General features: G+C 47.0%; 1 protein-coding gene across 3 annotated transcripts in view; it reads left to right on the top strand.

Moving 5' to 3' along the window:
- Positions 1–13,699, top strand: part of MYLK (myosin light chain kinase) — a 220,134-nt gene that overhangs the window by 51,033 nt on the left and 155,402 nt on the right. For all 3 annotated transcript variants that reach the window (XM_014590176.2, XM_006154574.3, XM_014590175.2), the window contains exon 2: positions 4,153–4,360. In XM_014590176.2, the coding sequence (XP_014445662.1) occupies positions 4,240–4,360 (121 nt within the window). In that variant the 5' untranslated portion in view covers positions 4,153–4,239. The remainder of the gene's footprint in view (positions 1–4,152; positions 4,361–13,699) is intronic.

A 13,699-nucleotide genomic window follows, 5' to 3' on the forward strand; every position in this document is an offset into this window, starting at 1 on the left:
ACGGAACTTGTCTCACCAAAAACATGACTTTACAATGAAGCATAGAGACAGTCCCTCATCTTGGAGACCAAAGCTGTAGCCTCTGGTTTGTCATTTAATCTACCATGAGATTACCAGCAAACTATTCACTTCTCTGGGTCTCTTTTCTCAACTACACGGGCCTAACAACACAATGGGATTTTCATGCTGGCACCAACACTGTTGGTGCCCCACCCAAATCCCCTTCACCAACCCATTCCCAGCTGCCATGAATATTGGCAAGGGTCCACAGATAAGACACCTCCTTCACAGTGTTGCAAGATCAAATAAGATTGGATCATGGCAGTCCTTGGAAGACTAAGGTATCAGTGGGCTTTTACTGTGCTCCTGATGAAGATTCTGACTGTAGAAAGCCCAGCTATACTTCTTGAGTGATGGCCAGTGACGGCAGATGAGGCACCCAGGGAAGGCAGGGCTGTCATCATGTCTCCAAAAGACGTAAACCAAGGCTTCTCTTCCTTCCCCCCCAGAGCCCAGGGTAGCAGGCAGATGGTAAAAATGGAATTTGATAGAAATTGGACAAATGTGGAAGATTTGTTGCTGAGTGAAGCAAGTCAGGCTATGAAAGAGAGACATTGAATGTCTCCACTTAACATATACTGACTGTCTGCACTCTGTGGTAGAGACTGAACGACTGGAAAACATGAAAGTATTCAAAATTGTAATGGACACTAGAGACAAAGTGGAAAGAGAATGTGGGAAGGAAAGAGCTGGAAAGAGCGTGAGAGAGGAAGAGCATAGGAAAGGTGGGGGGGAAATGGAGAGGTAAGACACTTGTGGGACACAGAAAAGGTTTATTATCTGTTGACTAGGTTGTGTGTGGTGGTCTCAGCTGGGCTGGACTGAGGTGTATGTCATACTGGGTGAAGTCTCTTCACAATCTAAATGATGTATAGCAATTTAATGTATGAATAATAATAAAAGATATAAATGATAAAAAATGGGTTTACTTGAAGTTGAGTAATTTTTAGGTAATATTAGATAGTGGTTGAACAAATGTTTCCCATACTGGGAGGAAAAGTATCGCAGTTACAAATCATTCAGACCTTGGAACTGAGCAAGGTCACAGAAATTCCTGCCTTTGCTTCAGATCCAAAGTGCTTTAAAAAAAAATCACTTACAAACTGCAGATTTCTAAGTGATGCCAGTTTCAGCATATCTTAAAATCCCTGGATATTTCTTTTAACACAGCATTTCAGAGTTAAGTTTGGGTATGTATGTGTAAAAAATGAGGAGAAAAGAGAGGGGGCATTGCGTCCCTGAGATCTGAAATGCTTGCAGTGTCCCCAGTTAATCATTGCTGCCTCAGGGCCTGATGGGCCACCGAGCTGGCCTGCTGCAGGGGGCCAGCGTACTTGCTGATGGAATGCCAGGATGCCTGTGGGGTGGTTAATGATTGATCTGCGCCCAGCTGCAGTGCCTGGCACTCCCTTCTGAAGCTGACAGGAGGCTGCGTGATCATCTCCTGGGGTAGACCAGCCCTGCCTAATGGGGTGCAGGAGAACATAATGGTGATTTGCAAATTCACTATGTGCCCACACTCCCAAGGGGCTTCCTTCTGTAGAAGAGGGTTTCCTTTGTTGTTTTCAGCAAATGAGAAAAAAAAATGTTTTAACAAGGTGGCTGTTGTCTGATATTCCTTAGCATGAAACTCTGTGCCGAGACAGGGCCACAGGATGATATGATTTTTTAAAATATTTATTTAAATATTTCTTCTGAGAGAGGGAGACACCCTCACGTCACAATCGCCCCCCCCCCGCCCTCTGCCAGCCCAGCTCATGGGCATGCCTGTGCCTAGTGTGCATGCACCAGACGTGTACACAGAGGCTGCAGGACACACACACACTTAGGACTTCCCACGTGGGTCCACATCACACAGCAGCATTACTGCTGCACCACTGTCCCCACAATGACATGATTTTATCTGGCTGCATGACACGTGTCACCTGTAAACATGCAAGCATTGCAGGCTTCTATGATGTCTCTTGGGCATTTTCCAGAGCTCACCCACCCCCTAATTCTGGGCCAGAGACTGTATTGGTGAGCCAGTCTGAGCCCCACCTCTCTAAGGATAAGTTCAGTGTAAAGGGCCTTTTGAATTTGAGATGTTTGAGGGCTCTTGAAGAGCTTTCTTTCTCTGAAACTCTAAGTGGGTTTTGTGTGTGTGTGTGTGTCTATGCGAATTTTTTCTTAGAATTTATTTCTGCATTTCCTCCTTTTTTTGAGAGCTGTCTTCTCTCTGAATGAGTTCCTATGAGGTTCAAATGAGTTAAGTACTAAGCAAAGTGCTGTGAACACTTAACTCCGAACAAGTATCAGCTGCTAACTATTGTTACAGAAAGGCAGAGCCTTCCGGAGCAGCATCGCACTATAGGACTACCGCCTTGAGTACTGTATAGCTGTAACTTTTCTAGTGGCCACAAATAAAGACAGGAAGAAGAAGAAAAATATATAAGAAACAAGAAATGGAAAATTATTTGTTGATGATAACATGTATGGTAATATCCTTGATTAAGCCAATATGTGCTATATTCTGGATGGGAAATCTCATTTTGTATACTGTGATGATGTTCAATGAATGAATATAAAGTAAATATTTTTTAAAAAAATACATATACTCTACAATGATATACAATAAAATGTAAATAAGAAATTATATTTTAAAAACTGACAAGAACGGGGGACCAGCAGTGGGCATAATGGCTATGTTGCTGGACTCCCATGTAGTTGACTGTGGTTCGAGTTCCAGACCCAGTGGCTTAAACTCATGCCCGACGTGTGTGCGTGCGTGCCCAAGATCCCAAGAGGAAAATGGAGGAGAAAGGGTTGCAGCGTGGCCATCCCTCCTGGAGGGGTGATTTCTCGCTTTCTGTCTCTCTCTGACTTTCTGACGAGCACATGACTTTCTGGTGAGCGCACACGCTCTATAGCAAAAACCTCTCAAAAAAAAAAGACAAGAACAGATTAATTTTAATAAAATTTACCTTGATGTATCAAAAACACTATTTTTAAACATCGAATCAATATTTTTAAATTGTTGAGGTGTTTTACAGTCTTCTTCTCGTATGAACTTCAAAACCTAGTAGGTGGTGTGGTGGTTAAGGCACTGGACTCTCACATGGCTGACTGTGGTTCTAGTTCCAGACCTGGTGGCTTGCTTTCTCACTTGCCCTCTCTCTCTCTGTCTCTCTCTCTCTCCTTTTCTCTTGTAAGTGCATGTGTTCTATAGTAAATTAAAATAATAATAATTAATAACATTAAATATATAATTATTTTTTAACACGTAGTATGCGGGGTCAAGTGGGCGGGGTAGTGGTAGTACAACTGGACGTGCGTAGGAAAGGTCCTGGGTTCACGTCCTGAGCCCTCTCCGAGCATGTTGGGTATGTGTGCTGGCTGAGAGTAGAGGTAGAGCACGGCCTGAGCACCCCATTGCGGGTGACTGCCTACGTTTCACTCACCTTCATGAAGGAAATAAGTGAATAAACATTCTTGTAAAAGCCCAGTGTGTACCGTACACTCACAGCGAGCTCAGTCGCCCCAGGCACCTTGCAGGTGCTCCGCTGCTGCCTGTGCTAGCGGCTACCATCGTGGCAGGGCAGATCCAGAACTTCGCTACGCAAGGCAAGTTCCAGGGACCAGTACTAATTGCAAGTTTGTCCCAACTGCAGAATCTCAGGCCCCAACTCCGACCTGCGTTTTTACCAGATCCCTGAATGATTCATTGACATCTTAGTGTAAGAAGCACTGGTCTGGAATGCCCGTGAGCAGTCCCCACCCCCTCAGATTCTGATTTCATTATCTAAGGTGATGCCTCGGCAAAGATCCCCTGGTGATTCTCATAGGCAACCAGGCTTGAGAGTAATTTGCCTGCAGGCTCTAAAGCCAGGATGCCAGACTCTGATCTTCCTTGTCTTCAAGGCCGTGGGAACTTACCAGGACTCTCTGTACCTCGGTTTCCTCATCTGTGAAATGAGGATGAAAGGAGGCTCTGCATGGGGGCTTCTGCGAGGCCTCAATGAGTGGACACTTGTCAAGCGTCAAGAACCACACCTGGCACAGAGTGTGAATTCATGAACTACGAGCTCTTACCCTTTCTTCTTTTCCTTGAAGGTCCGGGGTTACCCAGAGCCCCAAGTGACATGGCACAGAAATGGACAGCCCATCACCAGCGGGGGCCGCTTCCTGCTGGATTGTGGTATGCGGGGGACTTTCAGCCTTGTGATCAATGCTGTCTGTGAGGAGGACAAGGGAAAGTATACCTGTGAAGCCAGCAATGGCAGTGGTGCCCGCCAGGTGACAGTGGAGTTGACAGTAGAAGGTGAGTCCCAGGAGCAAGAGTCCTGTGACAGCTGAGCTGTCCCTTCTCCCAAATCCTGTAGCTCCCGTTCAGCTCTCTCTTGGGAGATGGCGAAATTTATAAGACAAAAACACACCACATCCCTGTATTCAGAGCTTTCCAGTCTAATGGGAGAGACGTGGTCCCTGCAAACAAGGGTTCCAGTGACATTCTAGGAAACAATGTTTGTCCAACTAGATATCACCTCACTTTCCGGCTCAAGCCTCCCCAGAGCTTCTGCTCACATTAAGACTGAAACCAGATTGCTTTTAGGACATTGCAGAGCTCTGCCCAGTCTGCCCCTGCCTGACTCTCCAGAGCCTCTTACCACTCCTTACCTGCTTTCCCTTGAGCAAGTTTCAGGGTCTTCACCCTTGCAGTTTCCTGTTACTCTAGTCCATTGTGATGCTAATAACAGAATGTACCTAAGTCTGGGTAATTTATGAAGATAGAGGTTTATTCTGTTCATGGCTTAAGACAGCGAAGGACCAGGGACCCTGTCTGGTGAGGGTCCTCTGGCTGCATCCCATCCTGGTGCAGGGCAGGAGCTGTGCCGTGCCATGCACCTGTGTCCATGTGTCTGCTGGGGTCTCACTCCCTCTTCTTATAAACCCACCAGGAGTCAATTACAACCCCCACCATGACCTTAATCCTACTCTATCCCCAAAGGCCCCACCTTCCAACACCATATTTGAATTAAGTTTTCACTCTCTTAATCCCATCACAATAAAATCTAACACGTGAATTTGGGGAGATGTTCAACCCACAGCACCTGTCTGAAGGAAGAGTGTCTCCCACAGCCCTTTCCCTGACCCAGTCCTTCCTGTCCAGATCTCTGCTCCTTAGAGAGTCCTTTACTTTCTTTCTTTTTCGTGCATTTTATTCATGACGTATACACAAGAGAGGGGACGAGAAGCGTCACTGACAGGGACTCGTCATGCCGGGATTCTCTTTCCACAGCCCCAGCTCACTGGGCCCTGGGCAGGAGCGCCCACTCCTACGTGTTTTCAAGCTGAGGCAGGGATCTCAAACCATAGTTGACCATGTGGCCTCTAGCACCACAACTCAGTTTTCTAGCAACCATGCCACCTGATGGCTGAGAACCCTTTTCTGAGTCCTCCTCTTATCAACCCCATGACTCCCATCCTCTCCCACTCAGACGTTTTCATACTGTGTTAGCTCCTCCATCCCCTGCCACTAAGTGGGAGCTCTACGAGGAGAAGTGCTTCATCCTGCTCTCTGCTAATCTCAGCATCTAGAATACTTCCTGGCACATGGTAAACACTGAATATTTGGGGAATGAGTGAACAACATTTATCATCATTAGCACCCACCATTAGCATCATTATGAAGCAACACATGCCTATTATTTTAAAAATTATATAACTCAGAAAAATACTCAGGAGATAAACACACTGATGTGTTAACACTGATTATTCATATTTGTCTCCCCCTCCCCAAACCCTGTACTTAAAAACTCCTGTTAACTTTAAAACTTCCCAGAGAAACGTTTGACCACAGTAAAACTTTTTTTTTGCTCCTGGTGTACCTCCTGGCACACTGAAGCCGCTCTGCTGGTGAGAATGCTTTCAGTTCGGGCTACTGGCTGATGCCTTCAGACCTGAAGTCTGAGCAGACATGAGGGTCTGTTAGCCTCTCAGAAGTAAGACAGGGTTTCCTGACCCTCCCGGGTTTTCCTCCCTTATAAACCAGGAAGTCAGGCTCACTTTTTCTCGACTCAAAAGACTGTCCTCCCATGTAGTTTTCAGGAGACACGGTTTGAAGACTGTGGATAGAGGATCGGGGTAGCCAGAGAAAGTTCCAGAAGGGGGTGAGGCACACCTGACCAATGGCCACTCTCTACCCTGTTTTCCCTGTTCCCCCGCACCATGGAAGGGCAGACAGGCTGTTCCACAGAGCAGAGTAAGCATAGTTTGAATGCTTTCCTTAAATTCTTTAGCTGAGTGACTCACTCATTTTAATGACCTTCAAATGCCTGTGGCTGGAGCAGTCCAGATGGAAAGTGACCCCTGGTCAGTCCCAGTGTGGCCCTCACCTCTGCCATTCTGGTGCTGTGTGTCCCCCATGGTAACTACTTTTCAATGCCCAAACTTTGAGTTGAGGGCTACCAATAAAAATGACCGTGTCTCCCTTTCTGGCTTTCCGTGTGGAGTTCAGGAACTGGAAAGAGCACCGAGTTGTGAGTGAGGACCTGAGTACCTGGGTCCCAGCTTTTGCCTGTCAGATGTGTGACTTTAAACCTCTGGATCTCTGTTTCTGCAGAATAAAAGGTATGAATGCAGTGGTCTCAGGTCTACAGCCTGGGCTGGCCCTTAGTTTCCATGATCCATGTTAAGGGAAGACTGAGTTTGGAGTATAGGGAGGTATACACAACCTGGCCAGAGAGACAGAGACAAGGAGAGAGAAAGGGGATCCTCTGAGGGGATGGCCATGCTACAATTCTTTCCCCTCCATTCTCCTCTTGAAATTTTGGGCACACACGTCCACGCACCTGGATTGATTTTTAAGTTGCCAGGTCCAGGACTCAAACTGTAGAGTTGGCCATGTAGGATCCAGACTCCCTAACCTCCATGCCACCTACTGGCCCCCCAGAAACCATTTTTCAATACCCAACCAAGAAGATAAATTTCTTGGTGGTCTCAACCAAGCAGAACAACTTAGAACAGGTCATGGGACTAGGGGTAAGGAAAGGAAATAAAGCACGAGAGCTTTAGAGGAATGAGAGGAGCCGTGAGCTTTGCCTCCTCCCTTTGTTCTTGTTTGTTTTTAGGTTTTTCCCACAAGGTGAATATAAAAAAGGGAAAGAGAGAAGGAAAGTAAGAAATCACCCTCCTGGGAGAGATGGCCACACCACAATCTCTTCTCCCCCATTCTCCTCCTAGGATTTTAGAAATCACCCCCCCCTAGGAGAGACAACCGCACCACAATCCTTCTCCCCCATTCTCCTCCTAGGATTTTAGGCACTCACATAACAGGTGCCTGGCATGATTTTCAAGCTGCCAAGTTTGGGACTTGAACCTTATGGCCGACCATCTGGGAGTCCAGCCTCGTAACCACCATACCACCTGCTAGTCCCCTTCTTTTGTTTTAATTTGAGGAGATTCAAGCCCAGACTACTTGAGAGATAGGAGACAGAGCATGGTCTGAAGGCCGCAGCCTCTATAAGTGAGAGTGGGCCTTGTGTCCTTTTGTTTCTGCATCAGAGACCAGCTTCAGGCTATTGTGTGGTTTGGGGCCACCTCAGAGACCACAGGCCTGGAAGGAGCCGTGGATGAGTTAGTGACTGTGCCAAGCTAGACTACGCTTTCCCAAAGCGAGACTAGCAGCCTGCCTGCCTTCTCTCCAGCTCTCTGTGCTGGGCTTCCTGCTTAGAAAGAGCAAAGCTCCTGAAAGGAAGAGAGTAATTTCATATGTGGGCCCTTTTAGCCCCATAGGGGTCAAGTTTAGGAGGCCATGTTGTACCATAGAAAGAAAGTCAAATGGTCTTAGATTGGTTTTTCACTCTTCTAATTTCTAACTGTGGGGAAATTAACCTTTCTGAGCCTTATTTCCTCTTATGTGAGTTGGAGCTAATGACTGTCCCACAGGGTGGTATAAGGATAAGAATGGCTACTGACAAATAGCACCCAGCAAGTGCTAACATCCTTAGAGCTACTTATGGGGGGAAATCTGTAAGATAGAAAGCTTCCTCAGCTGACTTGGTAATTGAGGCCAGGAAACATGCAACGTCTCCCATGAGAACAAGTGATTTAACGAGAACCGTGCAATTACTCAGGGAGTTGTGCAGTGGGAAGCCTTAGTGAACCTCTGGAGAGACTCCTGCAGCCAGGCGTGATTCTCACCGGTCTGCAGGAGGCTGGCCACTGAGCTTGGTGCGGGGCCAGGAGAGTGCCTGTCCTCTGGGAGTTTCCTCTCTGTGGAGGGGCCACAGGCATGTTCCCCAGCACATCACTGTCTAACAGAGAGAGAACGTGAGGCACGGTGCAGTCTTAAGTTTGCTACTGGTCACATTGTTAAAACCATGTGAAATGGATTTTCAGAAAATATTTCACCCTATATATCCAAAATACTGTCATTTAGCTAAGTAATCAACCTAAAACGATGAATGAAGTATTATTTCACATTCAACATCTGGGGTATAGTTTGCACCTCCAGCACATCTCTGTGCAGACTAGGTGTATGTCAAGTCCTTAATAGCCATATGCGGCTAATGGCTAGCATTTGGGACCTCACAGTTCTGCAGGCTCCCATCTGAGTAGAGATAAACGAGGCCTACACAGACAAAAAGGGCAGAGAAACCTACATGAATGAATAGGGTGGTAGTCCTGGGTCTCACAGCCACAGGAAGCCTTGGGCATGGGATGGGGTGCAAGGATGTGCCGGTGACCGGTATGTCCAAACCTTGTGGTCTGAACCCAGGAAGGCCTTTGGCATTCAGAGACTAGGAAGCACTTAAGTCACTTTAGGTAATAGAGGGTTAACTCTAAGGACATATGCTCAGGAGCTCAGGGAAAGCCAAAGTGCCAAGCTCAGAGGTGAGCCAGACCACAGGTGAACCTTATTCACCTTACAGGTTGGTCAGTGCAAATGCCAGTGCACACAGATCACCTGGGGAAGCTTGTTAAAATGCACATGTCGGGCTAGTCGGTGGTATGGTAGTTAAGGTGGCTGGATTCCACATGGCCAAAGGCATAAATCCTGGATCCGGAGCTTGAAAACACGCTGTGTGTGTGTGTGTGTGCACCCAAAATCTCCAGAGGAGAATTAGAGAAGGGATTGCAGCATGGCTGTCCCCACGGGGGGTGGGGGGGATGGGAGGGGGAAGATTTCTCACTTTCTGTGTGTGTGTGTGTGTGTGTGTGTGTGTGTGTTCATCTCTGTCTCTCCAGCTAGTGCATACACTCTATAACAAACTAAAAAAAATACAGATAGTGGGAACCAGCAGTTAGTGTAATGGCTATGTCGCTGGACTCCCACGTAGTCGACCGCGGTTCACGTCCTGGACCCGGTGGCTTAAAACTCACGCCGTGCGCGTGTGCGTGCGTGCCCAAGATCCCGAGAGGAGAATGGAGGAGAAGGGATTGCGGCATGACCATCCCCCCTGGGGGGCGATTTCTCGCTTTCTGTCTCTATGTCTCTCTCTGTCCGGCTGGCGAGCGCACACGCCCTACAGTGAAAATCTCTCCAAAAAAAAAAAAAAATACAGATAGTTGGGTGGAACAGGGCTGAAAGTAAGCAGACCCCAGGTGATGTCCCTGCTGCTGGCCCACAGGCCGCACTTGGAGCAGCGAGGAGGAGTCTGCTGTATGTGGGTTGTTCAGCCTTGTTCAGTGATTCCCCTCACACTTGGATGGCCTCTGAAAACACAGACAGGGCTGGCTCAGTCGGCCTGGATCTCCCACTGTCTCTTCCCACGCACACCTCCCCCTTGCCCAGCTGCCCCTCAGTGCTAGTTTCTAGTCTTTACACCTGTCATGTAAACCCAGGCATCCCAACTCTGAGAAAGAGCCAGCTGGCAGGATACTTGGAGTGTGACAGACAGACCTGGGAGGAGGGCGGCCAGTTGAGCTCTCATGGTGCCACCGACACCACATTCTTGGACGATTTTGAATTTGTAAGAAATGCTCCCCTGCCATCTTTTCTTCCACTACCCTTTTCTACCCTTTTTCAGGGACAGATCCTTTTCTCTTCATATGGGCTGGACCAGTGACATTATGCATTTTAATCCCATGTGTGTTTGCATTGGCCGAGTTTTAAATCAGTATGTTCCTCCAGGATGTCTACCATGGTTCTCCTTTTGGTTTCTGTTTGTTTATTTTTTTGTTTGTTTGTTTGTACTATCATCCTTTTTCTAACTTCCTTATCTTTCTGAAAGACCTATAACCATATTTCCCATTTATCATCTTTATGAACACATTTCAATGTGTAAAAATCCCTAATGACCCTACTTGTTTTAGGGGCACCCTATTTTTCTTTTATAATTCAGGAATAATCTTAAAATGCTCTGAGCTTTTGCCTTTTTCTGTCTCATCGAATGTAAATGTAGTAGAAGGAAAGATATCCTCTGTCCTGCTAGTCTCTTTGCTCTGTAACAGCTGTGTGTCAAGACTGCCTTGAAGAAGCCTCACTTACTTGGTGTATAGAAAACTTCTTTGACAAATTACTTGGTCTCTTTCTGTCCTTGAAGGATGACTTCCAAATCTCCTTTACTTAACACCCTTTCTTCCTTCATTTTCACCATCCCATTTGTCTTCGCCTCTTTTTCTCTCCGGCGTGCACACCCGTACCCCCTGATGGCCCAGCTTCGAGTTTCCTGTTGATTCTACCTCTTTTCTTCCCCTTGCTTATTCTTCCCTCCTTCTCTCATCTCCACCGCTTCCAGCCTTTGTGGAGTTAGGCTTTCTCCCTTTGTCCATAGCCTCTTCTTCATTCACCACATTTTACTGAATGTGCAAACTTTACCCCAGGGCATGACAGCAACAAAACTTGATCATTGCCCTGAAAGGACTGACTTTCTTGCCTCATATTTCATTATCATATTACAGTTAAGGTTTCACACCAGGATGTAATTTTGAAGTGCCAACTTTGTGTGGTACTGCGTCGGACATGGAACCCCTTGTCAGATTCTTTCTGTGAGAATCTCGTCAGAAAAGACATAGACACATCAAAAACTGAATAAAGGGCCAGCAGGTGGCATGGAGGTTAAGGTACTGGATCGCACATGGTTGTATGGTTCAAGTCCCAGGCTTAGTAGCTTGAAAATTCACCAGGTACACATCCATGGATGCTCAAAATCCTGAAAAGAGACTGGAGGAGAAGGGATAGTGGTGTGGCCATCGCTCTTGGAGAGTGATTTCTCACTTTCCTTCTCTTTGTCTCTCTCTGGCAAGCACACATGCCCTACAGCAAAACAAAACAAAAAAGCTAAGTGAAGGCATAACTCCAGTCACCAGGTTGCAGGGGTATATTTGCCAAATGATCGGCACATCACTTTGGCAGATTTGGAAGAGAACCAGAACCCTGGAGGATAAAATGGTGTGTGGTCTTCTTGAAAAAGAGGTTCTTGAACTTGAAGAAAGATTGGGGCTAGGGGGACTTGAAGAAGTATGAGTTGGGTTTGGACCGCAGATGTGGTTCAGATGGTGAGGATGAGAAGAGATAAGGCCTGGGGCAGAGGGCAAGGCAAGCACAGGGCGAGGGAATAGACAGGTAGAAGCAACGAGTTTTGGAAGATAAGGCCCAGGGAGGAATGGGAAGAGACTGTAGAAGGCCTAGGTACGAGGCTGCCCAGTTTGAGTCTTCTTCATTCCAGACTATGAGCAGGCGGGATCCCACCCATTGATTGTTCCTTTCCCACTTCTCTACTGCACACGGCTCTCTAGACGAGCTGCTCTGCGTGGCCACAGCTAGAGGTTCACGTTGTACCTTGTCTCGTGGATTCTTTTAACCTTATCTTCAGTTTTCTGAACACGGGGGTTTATGACAGTCATTCATTATTCAAGCGTTTCATTAGTCTTTGATACATCGTCATTGTGCATGATCCCGACAAACTGGACTGCTTATAGTGCAATAAATTGCTCTAGTTGCATGCTTAAAAGAGCCTTCCCACATGCTGTACCTGCCCATCGAGTGGCTTCCAGGCTGACACTGTACTGCAGGTGGCAGCCAAGTGATTAACGCTGCGTCTAACTGTAAAGGGCAAGCATCTCAAATTTGATACACAGTTTGTATTTTGTGTTTTCTTTCTGATAGGCTGATATAAAATGAGCTTTCTGATTTCAGTAGTAAGAGGCACATCACTACTTGGCTTAGCACTGTCTGGGGAACCACCGGTCAGGACGCCTGGAAGTCTTGGCCTCTAAAAGAAGATGCTAAAGGAAACAAGTTATTTTTTCTCTGCCGACTATCTTCATTTCCCCCTAGGATACTTATTTGAGACAGCCGAGAGACCACTGGCAGCATTTTACTGAGCTGTTTCCCCCTTCCGAAACAAAACTCTATGTCGTTATTCCTTTGAACCCATTGGGTTGGATTATGTAACTGCCTTATCCATGAAAGACCAAGAAAGAGCTCATCTTGAAGATGTGTATATTTTATTTCATTCCTCGAGAAAAAATGGGTTCTTTAGGGTGTCAAGTTCTTGTAGCCCCAAACAAAACTCCTAAAATGACCTCCTTAGCCTCTTGGAAGGGTGGACTTGTAGTTGAGCATCACAGTATAGGAAGACCGTGCCTGTGTACATTCCAGCAAACGAGCCGTGACATGGGCTCTAGAGTTGCCTGCATCAGTAGAGACTGCAGAATGAACAGTTTGTATAGGCAAGGCCCTCATTTATATGGTGACAGGCATCCCTGCAGGAGCCTAGTAGCATTTTTTTTTTAAGAGATTTTTGCTCTAGGCACACACACTCGCTGGAGACACAGAAAAAGAGAGAGAGAGAGAAGGTGAGAAATCACTCCCAGGGGGATGGCCACATCGTCCACTCATCTCTTGGGATCTTGGGCACACATGCCCGGCATGAGTTTCAAGTCACTGGGTCCAGGACTCAAACCATGCTCAGCCATGTGGGAGTCCAGCACCTCAACCACTATGCCACCTGCTGGCCTCAGTCCATTAGCATTTGTGAAGAGGACTTTGCCCAAAGAAGTTACAGCTGAAACTTGTGAAGGACAATTCACATCCTCTTAGGAGGAGCAGCCAAGCCACCCCAGGCCTCTCCAAATACTCCCTCCCCACCCCTACACCGATGTCCCCACACTGTGTGGTGCTGTCCCTACAGTGTGTCCACACCTTCCACCACCCCTGCTGCCACTGCCCAGGCCTGGCTGCCATCGTCTCCTACCTGTTGTAAACGTTTCCAGCTGGTCTCTGCTCTTTTTCACTCCCCACTCTAATCTCCACACTGCTATTTAAAATCATGCTTTAAAATTCATATTGGATTTTGTCACTTCCTCCCTTCAAATCCTCCACTGATTTACCGTTACCTTTGGATTCAAACCCCAAACTCTCAACCAGGCTGTGTGGTTGGGACTTGGCTCTTTCTTATCCCCAACCCCCTTCTTGTATACCGAGTTCCCACCACACAAACCTTCCAGTTCTTTCCAGATGTCAGGCTCCTTCTTGCCCAGGGCCTTGGCCTACGCTGCTCCTCTCCACCTCGAAGTCCTGCTCCCCTTACTGTCTCTGGGGAGCCCTCCCTCACCTCCCACAGGAGGCTAGGTTAGGGATATCCCAAAGCAGTTAACTCTTCACAGTTCTTTATACTTGGACTTATTCATGCTTAAATTATGAATAAGTGTT

This window comes from Tupaia chinensis, unplaced genomic scaffold (assembly GCF_000334495.1).
Source record: "Tupaia chinensis unplaced genomic scaffold, TupChi_1.0 Scaffold000415_1, whole genome shotgun sequence".
Classification (NCBI taxonomy): Eukaryota; Metazoa; Chordata; class Mammalia; order Scandentia; family Tupaiidae; genus Tupaia; species Tupaia belangeri.